The sequence below is a fragment of the Grammomys surdaster genome, unplaced genomic scaffold (assembly GCF_004785775.1).
Source record: "Grammomys surdaster isolate TR1022 unplaced genomic scaffold, NIH_TR_1.0 264, whole genome shotgun sequence".
In the NCBI taxonomy this organism is placed as follows: domain Eukaryota; kingdom Metazoa; phylum Chordata; class Mammalia; order Rodentia; family Muridae; genus Grammomys; species Grammomys surdaster.
In genome coordinates this window covers 6328635-6347430 of record NW_021604705.1, presented here as the reverse complement: position 1 = coordinate 6347430, position 18796 = coordinate 6328635, and the positions used below count along the sequence as shown (strand labels likewise).

Below are 18796 nucleotides of genomic sequence, written 5' to 3'. Positions count from 1 at the left end.
TTTGCTTTGCTTTGCTTTGCTTTGCTTTGCTTTGCTTTGCTTTGCTTTGCTTTCTTGTCTGAGTCATTTAACAGACAAGGGCAGTGAAGCATACAGAGTGTAGAAATGGAGTAGGTGGAGGTGCGAGCGACAAGGGGAGCTTGCAAGAGGCTCTTACTGACAAATGAGATTGCTAAGACCGCAGGCCAGTAGTTCCAGCAGCACCAGGATAGTAAGGTCAGAAAAGTCAGTAGGACAAGACATCCTCAGCAGTGAGGCAGTCATCCTGTGACACATTATGACACCTCAACAACAGTAAGTTCAAGACGATAAAGTATGGGGTATGACTGTGCCCTTGTTCTCAATGCAAAGTGTAGTGGAAGCAGAGGCAGGATTAAGAAAATAGATAAAAGTAGAAGCAGGACTAAGGAATCAGGAAAAAAGCCAAATAATGGGAGACATGTGGCACACTGAAGACCCTTTTCTAGAGCATGTGAAAACACACACACACACACACACACACCCTTCAGGTAAGTTAAGTTCTTCTTGTCTGGTATACAATTCAGCTCAAGTAAAAGTACAGAGATATTTATTTGGCTACAATGTATTCAAAGTGGAGCTAGGTGATTAGGCAGTGGAAGAGGAGGTGGAGCTGGGAGAGAAAGAGAGAAAGGAGAGGGGAGAAAAAGAGGAAGGGGAGGGGAGAAGGCAGAAAGGGAGGAGAAGGAGGCGGCTAGCAGCCATGGAGAACCACAGATGGGTTGAAAGCTCTCCTGGGTAGCAACTTCTATCAAATGGTTAGATATTGGGTAACAACTCTAATTGTGTGGGCATCTTGTTGATTGAGCATTTCTAAATATATAAATCCTTTAGTAATCATTAAGCTTTAAGAGTCTCATTTCTACTGGGTACTACGATGATGGCAGATATTGTCTGGAGTTCAGCCAAGCTTTGTGAATGCAGCGTGGTGGATTGGCAGAGCTATCCCCCACGCTGGTGTCTCATGGGTGCCAGGGCCTGCACATCTAGCTAGCTGGAGCCCTGTCAGAGCTGAGGAGCCCAGGAACAAGCTGGACTGGGTGTCAATCTCTAAATAAAACCCCTATACAGAGGGATGCTATGGAAGAAGTCACAGTGCCTTATTATAGAAGTTATACAGAATAAAGTTATAAGTAGTGACATAGTGTTGCATGGAAGAGGGAGAAGTCACAGAGCAACAAGTCCAATAAGTTGGGAATATAACCATAGGTATTTACATATGTGTAGATTTCTTATAGTTTAATAATAGTTCAAAATGCAAGACAATTAAGATTGTTTGATTATACCTTCTCTTAATTTTAAAGAGTAAACCCTCAAGTGTATTCAGAACATATTTTACAAATTTAGATCAATTCAACAACTCGCAGAAATTCTAGAATATAATAGGTTCTGAATTAATAGATTAAACAAAATAATGAGCTAAGCATATTTACTTAGTATGCTTTTAATTAATTACTTTCATAATTACTGCCAGGGTTATGTTCAGACCTGAATACATAGAGATAAAAATCCCAGTCTCTTCCCTAGTGATATGCTAACATTTATAAAAATAACAGTTAGCAATTAAGGTTTTCTTCAAATAAAACTAAAGCCTAAAGGGAAAAAGTCCTTAACTTCAACTAATACATGTCAAGACACATATTGTAGAGGCGATGGCATTTGATCAGAGTCTTGTGGGATGAGTTAGGGTACCCTAAGCAGAGAATAAGGCTCTGTCATTTCCTTGTTTAAAAAAGTACTGACAAATGGAAAAACATGGGATAGTGGAGAAAGCAGTGTCTTTGAAATGTGGCACACAATCTGGCTGGTGCACCATGGGCCTCTCATTCAAGGCAAAGGGAGACATGAAGGGGATGGCAGTTCATCTCCTTTCCTGTCAAAAATATTCTTTTTAAAATGATTTTACTTTTCTTATTATTAAAGTGTCATCTGACAGTGTCTTCTAGAAATTATTATATGTACTATAAGTATAGAATATATGTTCTGATTTTCCATAGAGACAAAGAATGAGGATAAAATGTGTGAGCGAAAAATAGATAATAAAGTCAAAAGTATAAATAAGCATTTCAAGGAAAGCATAAATTGTAGAACACACACTAGGTTAAAATCCTATTATCATCAATGCCATAAGCAAAGGCAAAATGCACGGGGATTATTTTTAACATAGGGAGACATGGTCCTAAAAGCTAAAAGTGGAAAGCTTTCAGAGAAAGATTACACTGTCCACAGTAGCAAAGATATAAACAAAGGGAATGTGTTAAGAGAACCTATTCCGCAAAGAGATATGTATGTGTGTGTTTGTGTATGTATACATGTATATATGCATTCATGGCTGCAGAGCACATGAGTGTGAATGTGTGTAGTTAGTGCTGTGTGGACAAACCAGAAAAGGATGCTCTGAAGGAAGCCATGAGGTTGGAAACAAGCTCTCAGGTCAAGTAGAGACTCTGAGCAAAAATTCGTCTTTCTATTTTGGAGTAGAAAACATTAAAATAGTTTTGGAAGGAAATGGAGCTTGACGTATTAAGTGGGGTTGGTGATGGGAAGGCAGAGCAGAGGAACATACATGGATAGGGAATATTAAAACTAAATAGTCTTGGAAAAATCCATATGAACACCCACTACTTCAGCAGCCTTCTAACACAAACACACACACACACACACACACACACACACACACACGTAAAGAGTTTAAATTGAGTTACTCTATATGGGCAGACAATTTCTCTCCCCAGTCCCAGAGGACATTGATCAAGAAGCCCAGTGTTGTGTATGGATTACTTCACATTATTTTTACTGGGGTCTCAGATACCCACAAACATTTTAAGTTCTTGCCATTGTTGTTGATGACCCTCCAAAACTTGACAGTGAAATTATTTTGCTGAGTATACAATAGACTTGAGTTATAGGACATGAGGACATCAAGTGGGTAATGACAGAGAAGACATGTGTCTACTGCCTAGCTTACAAGGTATTGAAAGATGCAGTGCATGCTACTAGAAGAAGAAAGTAATCAATAATCATATCCATGTCAATCCTTAACTGTACAATCACAACTGCCCAGACAAAACATACTCACTGGTAGAGTATGAATACTATGGAAGTAGCCAATTACTTTTTGATGGGATTTAAAACTTTCACAGACAAAATTCATATCTGCTACTGTTACCTGGACCAACAACCTTTGGCTGAGTAGGTCATAGGCTCTACAGAAGTACTATTATTCTGCTAAATGTGACTAGCATTATACTGTGCCCTACGCATTTTATACCATCAGATTAATGCAGCTCTCAACCCACATCACAGATTTATTCTCTGCTGTAGTTGTCATTTGCTTTAGAGACTCACAACTGGTCAACTCACAGAGAATAGGACAATAAATGACATGTCTATATCACTCACCTAATCCATAAAAGGCTCAAGGATCATTGTGGAGTGTATGAAAGATTATAAGGACCAGAGCTACTGGATGAAAACACTGTTCTACTAAGCAGTGTTTTACAGATGTGACAAGACCACTGTACCCATAAGTTCCCCAGAATCTATGACTGTAGGCATTAAGACATGCACAAGATTAAACCAGCCAAAATCTTAACATGAATAAGGAGGGGTCCACAAATTCCACCCCTTGCTGAGGAGCTATTGGATGCTGGTAGCATCTAAGGGGGAGAAGAGTGTCAGTTTTCTTTAGGAATGTGGCCCCAGCAAAGTTGCCCATGTTGCAGCCGATCATCCTACATCCCACTCATACTGGAAGCACTACAAAGATTCACTGTTTTGTTTTGTTTGGAAGAACATAGGAAGTTTGGTGAGAGAAGAAATGGGAAGATGTTGGAGGGAACTGGAGGGAAGGTGGAGGTGGGTAGATAAGATGGAAAAAAACAAATGAAAAAAACAAGCTATGTCAAGAATTTAAATTTAGATGTGTCAAACAGCTTCAAACTTTTGTGTTATATACTCCCTAGGACGTGTGTGTGTGTGTGTGTGTGTGTGTGTAATCTCCAAGCCAGACATTGACTTTGGATGCTTTAGTTTATGATTCTCCACCTTATATTTTGAGGTAGGTCCTGAAGCTACTAAACTGGTTGGCCAGAGAGCTTCAGGGATTCAGCTAGCTTTCCTTGCTCAGTACTGTAATTACAGACATACGCTACCATGGCAAGCTTTTACGTGGGTTCTGGCCATCTGAACGTGTGTCTCTTTGCTTTCATATAGCAAGCCTTTACCAGGCGAGACATATCTCCTGTCCTTGTTTGTTCTGAGAAATAGGAATATGTTTGAATGCTCAGAGTTAGTATTTGTGTAAGGATCATAGAAAATTAATTAACTCTCATATATTTAATACATCCCAGTTCTAAGACAACAGTTTCCCAGTTCAGAATCCTTGCAAACTAGGCATTAAAAAATAGCTTCAGGTTGAACATGAGGTAACAGAAGCTTAGAGAGGTTAGGTCATGGTTAAACAATAAGTAATTAGGAGAATCCTGAATTGAATTGCATCTTTACCATCCCAGAGCCTGTATCTTTGTTCTGCATTAATCTCCTGTATTCTGCCATATAGAACCGTGGTAATTTGAATGCTGCCTCTTAATTACACAGAGATTTGTGAGAGGACATCCTGATACCATTCCCCTGAACCTTAGGGCCTAATGTTTTTATTCAAGAAATGAAACCTAAGTCTGAACGTGATAAGTAATCATTTTAGAATACCAATTCAAATATTTCAGATATGTGAATCTGGATGGATACATAAAACCATGTTCAACATTGTAATCTTCGAAGTAAACAAGTTTGTTGCTGGGATTAAGAGAACAGTGAACATCAGAGCCTGTTTATTTATTCTAAATGCAAATTTAAAAAGATATTTAGGAAGCACGAAACAAAATGAGGATCAACCTGCTCTCCATGACACCTGATGATACTGTGAGTATCAGGAATGTGGAAAAAAGTCAGTTTAATACAATGTACAGTAACCAAGACACAAGTGTCTGGCAGACAATGCTCATCTCTGCGCCAGGATGATAAGGATTTTCCATGGCATCTCCTTTAAGGTCATGTGATCAGCTGCATTCCCATAGTCCTGTCTTTTTATTCAGCTCATCCACTTGTCTCCAGTGAACCATGCAGATACTAAGAATAACAATCAAGAAACTATATCTATGTAAAATTAGGAGACATATCACAGGTGAGTAAGATCAGAGCTCAGTTACGTTTAGAATGAGCTTTGTTTTTTTGAGAGAAAAATTATCTGACAAAATTCTCCATGCTATCTTGAAACAAGCAAGTCATTTCAGATGGGCAGATATTTAATTAGAGCACCAAATCTTCCTCTGTGAACATCTGTTCTATATCATGTCTATCATCTATCACACTGTGTGTGATTTAATTTAGAACTTTTATCTGACTATACTAATAAGAGTCAAATCGGTAGTAAGGAAAAAGAATATATTCATCTACCTGATATTATTAAAATTTCTAAGTGAAAAATGTGATTAAAAATACTAAAGTTTCACCAGGGGAGAATGTATCCTCTTTATAATATTGACTTCGGGTGAATGGCAAACATATTTTACATTAGAGAGTTTTACTATCTTAAGAATTACTTTTTTGTAGTTTACTTAAAATCTGAATTTATCTGATATTTCCTCTGTAAGGTAATAATACCAAGACTAAGCCTCTACTACAATATCCATTGTAAAATGAAAATAAACTGTCATGTTGCCACAGTACTTACTACAAAGTAGGAAAGTTAGAAACTGAGACAACAGTGAGCCCTTAACATGAACGTGAGGTCTGAATACAGAAAGTTGTTACTTTGCTTTGTGCTATGGTTGAACAGTCTTCACTGTTCACTGCAGGGATGGGTCCTTTTACAAAGAAAATACTGCTACATAGCAAATGTTAGGTAAAGGAGATTAAATAAAACGCATACTTCAGTTTAATAATTACTACTCTACTAATCACGAAAAGATATGTGATTTTAACTAGATTTTTAATATTCATGTTTCATGATAGTATTGATTTTATATATATTTAGAAATGTAATTAGCCAGGCAGTGGTGGTGCATGCCTTTAATCCCAGCACTTGGAAGGCAGAGGCAGGCGGATTTCTGAGTTCGAGGCCAGCCTGGTCTACAGAGTGAGTTCCAGGAAAGCCAGGGCTACACAGAGAAACCCTGTCTTGAAGAAGAAAGAAAGAAAGAAAGAAAGAAAGAAAGAAAGAAAGAAAGAAAGAAAGAAAGAAAGAAAGAAAGAAGGAAAGAAGGAAAGAAAGAAGGAAAAAGATAATTAGAAGCACTGATGTTACAAAGACAGCAATATTGAATTCCTATAATGTACCTGATTAGATTATAGAGACACTTTAGATGTTCTTTACTATCTAAAGACTATCCCTTAAGTTCAGATGTTTTTAAATCCTAATGTTACACCCACAGCTACATAACAAACATCATTCAGGACTTAGCTGTATACTGAAGAATTTAAATGCTATGACTGAAAAATACTGTTCTAATCTCTCTTTACTTTTTTATTGGTTATTTTATGTTTTTACATTTCAAATGTTATCCCCCTTCCCAGTTTCCTCTCCACAAGCCTCTTATCTACTCCTTTCTCCTCCCCTGCCTCCGTGAGGGTGCTCCCCCACCCACCCACTCCTGCCTCAGATGCCTAGTACTCCCCTACTCTGGGTCATCAAGGCTCCACAGGACCAAGGGGCTCCCCTCCCAGTGATGCCGGATAAAGCAATCCTCTGTTACATATCCAGCTGGAGCCATGGGTACCCTCTGTGTACTCTTTGGTTGGCAGTTTAGTCCCTGGGAGCTTGGGGGAGAGGGGGTCTGGTTGGTTTTATTCTTGTTCTTTCTATGAGGTTGCAATCCTCTTCAGCTCCTACAGTCTTTCCCTAACTTCCCCATTGGAGTCTCCGCGCTCAGCCCAATATATGGCTGCATCTGTACTGGTCCAGCTTTACTTACTTACTTTGTATGTGAGTGCACATGCGTGTGTGTGTCGTGTGTTCCAATACATGCATAAGGTGATTGGAAGATAATTTGTGGGAGTCAGTTGTCTACTTTCACTGTGTGCACACCAGGGATTGATGTCAGGTAGTACCACCTGGAAGCAAGTAGCATCTCAACCAGCCTAGTCCTGCTTTTATGCCACCGCCTGTCCCTGTATTCCCAGAACCACTTTACATTTACCTCTGTTGCTCACCTCATTTCCCCATCCCTTTTTTAGCATAAGCGTTGCCTAAATTTTATCTGTTTTAAAAGGCGAATGGAACTGCTGTGATAGGAAGTCAGCTTCAGAGAGGACTTTCTGTATGCTGCACACAGCACTGGATACTCTATACTCGCTGTGTCACAAACTGCCTCCCCAACAACGTCATTGACAACTGTCCAACAACCCTTAGCCTGAAGTCTTCAAAGGTCACTTAAAAATCCTAAACCTTATCACTGGAAAAATGTGTCCAACTTTCTTAGTCACCAAATATTAAAACCATGATGTGATATCACTAGAAAGCCATCGGAATAGAGAGACAATAGCAAGCTGGTGGCATACGGAGTGAATAGAAGACATAACCACTGGGTGACTGTGCTGTTGACTAGGGACGGACAGTGAGTGGACAATGACTGAGAGTCATCTACTGGTATTTTCTGAAGCCCAGCACAGGCATCTTCTATGACCAGGCAATTGTATTCCTAGAAATAGACTCAGCAAAAGCACATCCATGTCTGCAAAACACACGTGCAAGAATGCTCAGAACAGCAACTTGAGAGCAGGACTGTGACCAACCTGCAAGGCCAGGAAAAGAAGGAGAGGCGAATGAGTTGAGATGTATCCAGTACAAACTGCTGCACAATAGTACGTGACCTGCGGTTATAAGGCGTGAAAATCTCGGATGTTGTTGAGCAAAAGAAGGTGACTTCAAGAGTACATCCCTATGCATACAGGATGACCCATTCAGCCTCATTCTAAAAGTAACAAACCACCCATGGTGACAGAGTCCGGACACTGTCTGCTTCCTGGGAATGGGCAGAAAACTGGTACAGTCAGGAAAGTGCCTGTCTGGAAGGACAGTGCAGGATAGGGCTATAACATTGTGAGGCACTGGGTATGTCCTTCTTGCTCTAATGCTGGTTAACAGATATGTTCAAATTTTGAAACCTCATCACAAGTACTTTAAAAAGAATGTATCTTTTTATTCATGCATTTAACAATTTAATTAATAGTGCACTTAAAGAATGTTTCTGCTCTTTGTGATGTTAAAATGCGTATTCTAAAGACTGAAATGTAAAATAAATAAATGTTTGTCCTGTTACTACCAAAGCTTTCCAAGAGTAAGACAAAATTTATATAACAAAAATATATTGAGAAGTTTTATATTTTGTTTCCTTTTTATATTTTATACATACTTCTGGCAATTTTTCAAAATGTAACCAAATTAAATTTGCCAAAATTAACCAAAACTTTATATATTAAAATAACAACAACAACAAAAGTTTCTTAATTTGAACTTATTAAGAATACCACATTGAAGACCAGCAGTCTCAACTAAACTGGACTCCCGAGATCGCTCAGACACTGAGCCACCAACCAGGCAGCATATACCAGCTGATCTGAGGCCCTGAACACATATGCAGCAGAGGACTGCCTGCTCTGGTCTCAGTGAGAGAAGACACACCTAATCCTCAAGAGACTTGAGGTCCCAGGGAGAGCTCTAGTGGGGTGGGAGGGGGGATGGGGGTGAGGACATCCTTTTTGAGATGAGGGTGGGGGTTGAGAGAGAAGCTATGGGATGAGGAACAGTCAGAGGGCAGACTAGGAGGGGGATAATGGCTGGACTATAAAACAAAGATTAATAATAATAATGCCAAAAATAAAAATTAATAAGAATATCACTTTGTTATTAAATTATAAAAACAATCACAATTCACTCATTCACTCAAAAGTTAGTGACTAACTACTAATAAAGAAAGTACTTAAGAGTCTTAAAGTTTATTGTCCTTCTAGTGCTTAAGTCACAAACTTCAATGTCAGTCAGAGCCAGGAGGAGATGACAATGGGCAGCCTGGATCCTGGACCGTGTAAGCCTTTGTTGTGTTAGTGGTGGAGACCTGGAACTATGGGGGCTTTGTGAAGCTTAGGCCTCTGTGTGGGCAGTATGTCTGTCGACAAGCCTTGGGTTCCCACTGATCTTTTCATGTGGGTCTAATGGAAATCACAACTTACTATGTGAACCCAAGCATTATTTTTTGAATGTACGCTCTGTAAAAGAAAACAAACAAGAAACGCTTGTTGCGACAAACAGGGCACATCTGTGAGCTGAATTAGGCATATGGCTGCAGCTTTATAAAGTCTGAGACACAATGCTTGCTGGGCAGCAGCCACGAACACTCTCTTGGCCTTTTGACGCCCAGCCACAGGATCGCCGCTCTCTTCCTGGTTCACTGTCACCTCAGGATTTACAGTTGTATAATTTATGCCTCCCATGATATAAAATGGCACCCATTTACAGGATTGGAGTAGAAATATATCCTCTCCTCCTCCATGTGTGCACGTGTGTGCCCATGAGACGTTCTGAGTGATAATGACTCAATCCGAAGGAAGCGTGCCCAGGAAGAGGTGAGTATGGGGTTGAGATTGGCAAACTTTGACGTTTTTGTTTATTGACTCTTTCCATGCATTCATTATTTAAGTTTAAAAAATCTTACAAAAGAACTCACTGTTCCCTGGGTATTGGCCTGCCAGTTGTTTAATTAGCTACAGTTCTGCTCCAGCGTAAGTCTCCTCTGGACCCTCATTCTCCAGTGGCCAACGGGAGGGCTGTTGAACAGCCCAGGCACCATTCTACTTGTCTTTGAAATCTCAAAGCACAGGCTCCTGGCACAGAGAGGAGATTTCATACTGACTGCCTCACACACAGAGAATATGCAAAGTGGGGACTGCCTCCCCAGTAACAAGATAATCATTCATAGGCAAAAAACTAGCAGGGGGACCCCCTGTTTTCCTTTCCCCTAGAAAGGAAATTTAACCAGCTTCCCCTTATAAGAGCTGAAGGTGTCAAGAGCAACTATTTTTTTGTGTGTGTGCGACATTTTAACACAACTTTGGGGATTTTAAAAGTCACAAAAATAACAGGCTCTAAGCATCAACCATGGTCTGTTTACTATTTAATGAAGTAGGTCTTGAGATTTTATGTTCAAACAGCAAATGGGACAATAAAGTGAGTGACTGATAGAGGAGATGTATAACCCTTCTAAAATATTACTGTTTATGTCTTCCAGTTGTACCTTATAACCAATATACCTTGATATGATGAGATTTAAAATGGCCAACAGGAAGGAAAACGGTCTTTCTTTTACAGGACTAATCTCACAGCATTTATGCTTGATAGCTACTTACTTAGTGAAATTTCCTCTTCTATAGTTAACGCTTGATATCTATCCCAATGTATAACACAGTCCACTTTAAAAATATATCATCAAATGATCATTATTTTAAAAGAATTATTTATTTATTTATTTTATGTATATGAGTACATTATAGCTATTGTCAGTCACAGGATAAGAAGGCATCAGATCAGATTACAGATGGTTGTGAGCCACCATGTGGTTGCTGAGAATTGAACTCAGGACCTCTGGAAGAGTAGCCAGTGCTCTTAACCACTGAGCCATCGCTCCAGCCCCAAATGATCACTATTCTTATGGTTCTTAACAGGTATTACATTTTCTAGTCAAAGTTACACATAGACTTACAGATATCTTCTATACTACAGAGCAAAATTTCATAAACTGAACTCAAAATAAAATATAAATTTAAAATAATATTCATTTACCTTTCTAACTCGTATTTCAAATGGAAATGTAGGAAAGTATAAACACTATGTACACTTATATAAACCATTCCCATATGCTATCTATCTAAAAGTAACAAAATATTTCCATCTCATAAACATGTATCAATATAAAATCACTATAGTCTTATATAAGTTATAGTTTGAATATTTCTGTGAAACAAAGAATAGCTTAATATCTAAAAATTGTGTGAAAGTGTAAATGTTGTTAAATACAGATGCATATTCTCATAGAACTATTTTATTCATATAGCTAGTGGCTACAATAATTTACAGTTATTTCTAATTATTTATCTGTATGTTTAAGCTATTACTAAAATATTTATCTAAACATAGAAAACTAAATAGATTTAACAGAAACATATCAAAAGAATAAATTTGAAATTTCTTGTTTTATAGGTTGAGAAACAAGAGAAAATAATTAACAAAATAATTTTCTAAATCAAAATGGTACTATTTCTTGAAAATGCAAAGAATATTAAGATTATGATTATACTAACTTTCGTTGTTTAAAATAAAATACTTGGCTTTAGATAAATAATGCTAAATGGCAACTTTTGAAAAATTATAAAGTGTTATAAAATTTTATTAATATTTCAGTGGGGTTTTTAGTGTGAACTGTTAGCAGGAAAAGATTGATATTTGAAAAAACAAACAAACAAACAAACAAACATTAGTGAAACACCAGTGAGACAAATATATTCAGATAAAAATATCATACTTCTAGCCAAGCTGCCACATGTCTGCAATCCTAGACTGCAGGAGCCTGCAGTAAGAGGGTTATAAATCGGAGGCCAACCTGGGATATACATCAAAACCCTGCATAAAAGTAAATAAACAAACAAGCAAACAGTGAAATGTATAGTGTGTGTGTGTGTGTGTGAGTGTGCCTGTGCATGCGCATGTGCGTGTGTGTGTATAAAACAATATTTTGGATACACATTCTTTCAAGTTCCATTAAAATAGAGTTTCCTACGTTAGGAGAAATGCAAGATAATATCTAAAACATATGAATAGTTATGGGAACTATATACAAGTAGAAAAGAAATAAATTACAGTTTACAAGGTTCAGATGCACTCTGGCACAAATGTCGTGAGTACTGTCCCTAACATATTTTCCAGTGTATCTGTACTCTCCTGGAGGTAGGCACACAGTCCTGGTGAATGCAAAGCCAGTAACATACAAACTTCAATACCTGAGCTGTGGTCCTCGGCAGGAGGAGAAACATAGCAAAATCACATGCTGAAATTCCTAAAGTTCATTTTTAATTTTCCTTGGTGCAAAATACATTTGCATGACTAATTTTGTCTGCATATTTAAAAAGTGATATAAATGTGCTTTACATAAAGTTACACTGAAAAAATATACTCTATACTTATAAAACATGACAGCAGTCTACAGTTAAAAGCATATGCCCTTAAAGACAATTGAAATTTGCCATATTTGGATATACAGATTCTGGAGGTGGCCAATATAGTCATCCTATAATCTTCATAAAACCTATAAGAAAAAAATGCAACTTCACATGTTAAAAAAAGAAAAGAAAAGTTCTGAATAAAGTTCAAAAGATTTGCTTCTTTTCAAGCTCTTCATTATGTGTCCTTTCCCCCAGAAACTTTAAAACCATCTGCATTAATCAATCCCTCTCTTTGTCCATAAAAGATGAAAAGAACAGGTGTAAGTTGGGAACACTGCCAATGTGAGGCAGGATTATCACTCCCAGGTAAGGACTCCCTGGGAAATCCCCTTTCCTTGTGTGTGGTGGGTGGATGCTTTGAAATGGCTAGGAATCCCGACCTGGATTGTTATTACTTCCTGTTGCAGAGATGATGGGAAAGTTAGGCCCCTGAATAGTTTTTATTGCATGACTTCCTCTGACTGACCCTAACGAAGTATGCTCCCATGTTATAATAAAGCCTGATCACAACGGAATGGTTATGACCTCTCTCAGGTGAGGCCAGCTATCAAAAGGATGAAGACATCAGTCTTAGAACTTAAAATCAAATCATACTAATATCAGTAAAAACATAACCAAAGACTCCAGAATCTAGGCAACATCGCCATTTCAGCCTGGCAAATCTGAGCAGAGGAACCAGCCAAGTTCCTGGTGTCCTACCCCATGAAAACTATGCAATAAATACATGCAGTTTTACAAATAACTACAGTTTTAATAATTTTTAGGTAAAATAAAGCTAATAGCAATAGGAATACACTAACACCACTCTCTAAAGACATTTTGCTAAGAGAGCTTTTACGTTTTTAAAACCATTGTAATTTTTCAAGAATCTCAAGACCTTTGTCATGCGTAAATTCATGTTTTATATCAGAAGTTCTGCATTTTATTCTGTGAGCCTCTCCATTTCTTGCATTTTGAGAATAAATTTGATCTAGACAGAGATGTGTGGTTTATGTAGTGCATTATATTGGTATAAAGACATACATTCTAGCTTTATAAATTCCTCATAATAATAGAGAGATCGGGTGGAAAAGCACAGTCAGTCCCAACGTCTACTGCAATTGCCTTTAAAAGCTGAACCCATGCAAGGAAGGGGTTTCTTATAACCAAAAGCCACAGCAGAAGCATGGCGAAGACAAACTGGCAGGGGACTCAAGCCAAGACTTGCACAGAGAAAAAACAATAACAACAAACCAAAGCACTATTTAGACAAGCAGCTAACACTCATCAGTTTGCTAATGTCTGCTTGAAGTTCTCTAATTCCATCCCTGTGTCCGTTCTCTAAGATATATCAAGCAGTGTATTGAGATGTGTTTGCATGTGATACTTATATTTAATGTACAACTATTTAGGTACACCTACAGTACCTCAATCAGGGGCAGTCTATGGTGGAAGCTATTGAGTACTTTGATGGTGCTAATTATATTTTACCTATTAATACCTATTATACTAAGTAGTACAAGTACTATCTGAAAGAAGCATTAGTATAAATGAATGGCATTCTTTATAAAGTACAGTGTGCAACACTTTATTCATATAGATCTCATTGTTTATGTTGATCTCTTTCTGAATCTGTCTGTACACACACACAAACACATACACACAAATATATACTCTGTTTTGGTGAATTTATTAGTAAAACATATGTAAGAGCACTGCAGACAACACACATTAATATTGGAAAATCTGTTTCAAGCAGATGAGTTAAGCAGATGAAATTGTTTGGTGAATAAACAAATAAATACACAGCCGGTTACTTAGTTCACAGGTTGAGTGCTGACAGGGATTTTAAAGACACCAAGAGATCAGTCCTCTGTCTCAAGTACATTAAATAAGTACAACTCAGTGGTTTTATCTTTCATGAGGGAAATAGCACAGTCTTTCTTTTGGAGGCTATTTCTTACCTCTGAATGGTGCCCAACTCTGATGAAGGCACAGTGTGGATCAAAGGCTCCAGTTGCACAGGTCAGAAGGTGTGTCCTGTTGTAGTGATGCAAAACCCGGACATAATTGGCACACTCATTCTAAAGAGGATTCAGAAGGGAACACACAGTGTTAGAATGAAACAAATGTTTAACCTGCCTTTGATCTTTGCTGTCTTTCAGTCCTAGAACATGAGTCTGAATTCGGAGGGAAAGGAAGGAACGGAGATGAGGGCCTGGGAGAAAAGAGCTGGAGTGAATGTGAACTGAAATTTGACATAATTTTTATAATACTGAAGACCATTTTCATTATATTCTATCACATTGAGGAAATTAAAAAAAAACAAGGATCACAAATGCATTAAAATGATTCAATTATACTGATTTGCATCCAATATGTTCCCCATGTAATTAAAGTATTCCCAGTGCTGACATTTTAAAAGAACAATATAAACAGTGAACCAGAATAAAATTAGAAAGTCAGTAATTAGAATAAAAAGCATTATTATTAAGAAAACATATGATGTAGACAGTAGGGCACTACAGAATTTTTTAATAGTTTTACGGTTTTTTAACTGTCGAAAGTAATTCTGATGAAGATTGCACCACAATAGCAAAATGCCATAATCCCTGGAGTGAGCATTAACACAGAAGTCTAACATTTAGTTTTTTAACTAGAAAACTACACCCTCATATGGAAGTTTCCATTGACACTACAGAGTTTTCATAGGCAAAATAGTACTTTTAGTCTCAAAGTGATAAATTTACAAGAAATGTAATTTTGGGAAGAATATTTTAAAACTATATTAAACCACCCACTAGAAATAACATTTAATTGTAACATTACTCTGAGAGTCTTGTTGTGTAAAGTGCTATAAACCAAGGATCAACCATCTTGGTACCTAAAGGTATTGACTTTGTGTGCCAACTCGTGCTTGGCCTCAGCTCACTAGCAATAGAAGGAAAGAAGCCACAGGGAATGGAGCATGTGTGGGTGTGCTGCAGCCCATGACCTTTGTTTACAAGAGAAGAGTACAGGCCATGTTCCAGAGAGTTCTAGTTGGACACTAGTTTTAAATTCAATTTTACAGAGAACATTCAGCTCATTTACTGTTGAGCTCACTTATAATCATACATAGACTCTGACATGTAGGACTTGCCTGACACTGGTTCTCCTCCCGCTTTTCCATAATTCCTTATTATTCTCAGTGTGTAGACTTCTAATGATGAGAAAATTTACCAGAAGTGCACTGACTTTGTAATGCTATACTTTATTTAAAAAAATAATGTATTCATTGAACAAAATGTTGGACTTTTATTTAAAATTTTAAAACCTGTAAGAGAATCTATGCAGACATGGTGAAAGCGATCCTCTGTCCTCATAATTCTGGAAGCACTCGATTGTTCTCTGTTGATACTGTGCCTCTGCCATGTTCATCCTTTCTTGTCCACTTGTGCCCTCTTGCAAGTGTATCTCTTCCCAGATAGCCTAGTTCTGCACTTTTGTCACAGTAGCTTTCTATATTTATTTATTTGGGATATTATAATACAATTACATATGTCACTTATACATTCCTGTTCCTCCCTTCAAACCCTCCCATGTATCCTTCCTTGCTCTCTTTAAATTCATGAACTCTCTTTCCATTAATTGATGTTACAAACACACACACACACACACACTTTATCAAGCCCCCGTATGTTTCAACCTGCATTCACACCTTATCTTCCTTATCAAACATGCACACACACACACACACACACACACACACACACACAAACTTAAATTATTTCCAACTCAAATTAGACAAATTAGTTTTTGAAAACAACCTGTTATCAAATTAGACATTGCTATTCCATCAAAATATATTCAAAAATAATACTAACCTCTTCAGTCCTAAAGATTACCTTGAAATAAACATACATATCACTGATAAAATGAACACATCAAGATTTCTTCTTTAAGTTTCCCTTATCAGCTTACTGGGATAGAAAGCCCAGCAGATTCACTTTGTTATTCATGACACACAGGAGACTAAGGCCCTTGGTAACAGTGAGAACTGCATTACTGAGTACTTTGCTCAGGGCACACAGATATATCTATTCAACTTCTCATATACCTAACATTTTGCTTAGTGTGTGACCCCATACAGTTAATAGAATATAACTATGCAGACAGGGTACAAGTTTCTTGTCCGCACATGGCTTGAAGCATTTGCTTTTTTTCTCTGTTGACACGTTGTCCTTTGAAAGAACCTATTAGACCACATTTTGGCTCAGTGGAGCATAGACTGACATGGGCTGAGAGGATGTTCAATTCTCAGCATCATAGTGTGGACTAAAGCGGCAAGAGTGTTGACTCATTTCTTGGCTACCCTCCAGTTGCAACAGAGAACTGGGAGTTACTAATAATGTGTCAGTCGTTTACATATTTTAGCTCAATAGAAACAAAGATAAGTTTGCTTTCAAGGAAATACCTATGGCCCCTCTCCAAGGCATGTATTCCCTCAGGGATGGCCACTCCTTACTGCGAAAGCTCTCTGCCATGTCTGAGACAATCTGAAGAGTATTGAGAACAGCACTTCTCATTCCTGTACCTCATAGACTCTGAAGTGAAATGGATAGACTTTGCTTCTAACACCAGGAAAGGCCCAAGGAGCTTTGTAAAATGACTCAAGCATCTTTCCTGGTTCATCTTCCCCCACTTTGTGGTCCCATTTTCTTTCTGCATTTCTAATTACTTACTAAAAGTGAAGCGAAATCTCCTGAATAATGTGATTCCTTTTATTCCCCTGAAACAAAAATCAAACCTCCTAGAATTACTCTTTTCTTTCAGAGTATCAGAAGAAAAACATTTATGTAAGGAATTTATAAATCCAAGCTTATTAAAATATAATAAATTAACAGCTCAACTAGAGGTTAGAGAGATAGCTCAGCTGTTAAGAATTCTAGAAATCCCATGATCTCTTTGGGCCTTACAGGGCACTATGTATATGTACAGACATACATGTAAGCAATATATGACAAATGAATTTTAAAAAATTTGTGTTCCAGTAAGGATGGCACCCTGTGTTCTTTCAACTCTACATTGATATTAGCCTTATAGAACAATGTATTTACTGTATATTTGTATCTATGAACACAATTGTATATATGTCTTTGAAAAGAAAGTAAAGCTTTAGTGATTCAGTTCTTTCTAGGCAAGCAAGAATAGACTCTGATGCATTTAGTGTACAGTGAACAGTACTTACTGCATCTTTTCCTTTCATTATGCATTCTTCTACTTTTACTGCTGTGCTAGGCCAGTATATCTGAAAGTAAAGATAAGGGATCATTAGGGCAACTATATTTAGAAGTAAACATCATTAAAACCATTTCATGCCAGGCGGTGGTGGCGCACGCCTTTAATCTTAGCACTTGGGAGGCAGAGGCAGGTGGATTTCTGAGTTCGAGGCCAGCCTGGACTACAGAGTGATTTCCAGGACAGCCAGGGCTACACAGAGAAAACTTGTCTCAAAAAAAAAAACAAAAACAAAAACAAAAAACAAAAAAAAAACCAAACAAACAAAAAGAAAACATTTCATTTTCTTCTACAATTCAATGTATTGACATTTTGTTTGACTTTCTGAAAAGACAAATGAAACCTTATTCTTTTCAGATAATTGTTTGGGTGATGAAGAAACTTAGCGATGAGCCTTCACTTCAAGCTAAATCTGTTTAGCAATCCTTAATCTTTCTGGCAGTTCATTTCACTTCTTGGACCACCAGAGCAAGTCTCGCTGGAACTGCAGTCCTCAACCTGTGGATTGTGACCCCTTCAGAGGTCAAATATCAGATATTTACATTATGATTCATAACAGTAGCAATAACTTAACTATGAAGTAGAAACAAAATAACTTTATTGTTGTGGGTAAGCACAACATGAGGAACTGTATTACTCACATCCTTAGGAAGGTTGAGAACCACTGGTAGAGAACCCACTCGTCTCCATATTTCACCTGCTGAAACCTCTGCCATCAATTGTATTGGTGAACCAGACTACTTGTGATGCCAATACCAGCATGCCCTTGGGTTTCCTGAGTCCCTTTTGTATTTTTACCACCAAGCACAGAATGTTTGTGCTACAGGCAAGCATGAAAGGATGGATGACTCTTAAATGCATCACTGCATCATAACAAGTCACAGACACACCACAGCTTTGTGTAGCTAGAGAGAGAGTTTGTGGACAGCTATACCTATAGAACCCCTTGTACTGCCTTACAAAATAAAACTGTTTAACTCTTCTGGCTTCCAAATGGATTTGAAGTTGTCATGATATCTCAAGTTTGTTGGTTTCTTTCTTAAAGAGGAGAATATAAAACAAAACAAAGCAAAGCAAACCAACCAAAAAGATCCTCTTCTTTGTCCACACTAACCAGCACTTTGCTGAGCCCAAAACAAACAAAAGGAAACAAATAAACAAACAAAAAAAACTAGTTTTTTCATAATTTCTATCATATTATTATTAAAATAAATGGTTTTCCTTATCATTATCTTTCCCCCAGCTT

At 37.7% G+C, this 18796-nt stretch overlaps 1 protein-coding gene across 1 annotated transcript in view; it reads right to left on the bottom strand.

Moving 5' to 3' along the window:
- Nucleotides 1-18796, bottom strand: part of Sema3e (semaphorin 3E) — a 230035-nt gene that overhangs the window by 69445 nt on the left and 141794 nt on the right. Inside the window, exons 3-4 of the mRNA XM_028776074.1 lie at nt 17501-17560; nt 14235-14354 (exon numbers count right to left, since the gene is read on the bottom strand). Of these exons, the coding sequence (XP_028631907.1) occupies nt 14235-14354; nt 17501-17560 (180 nt within the window). The remainder of the gene's footprint in view (nt 1-14234; nt 14355-17500; nt 17561-18796) is intronic.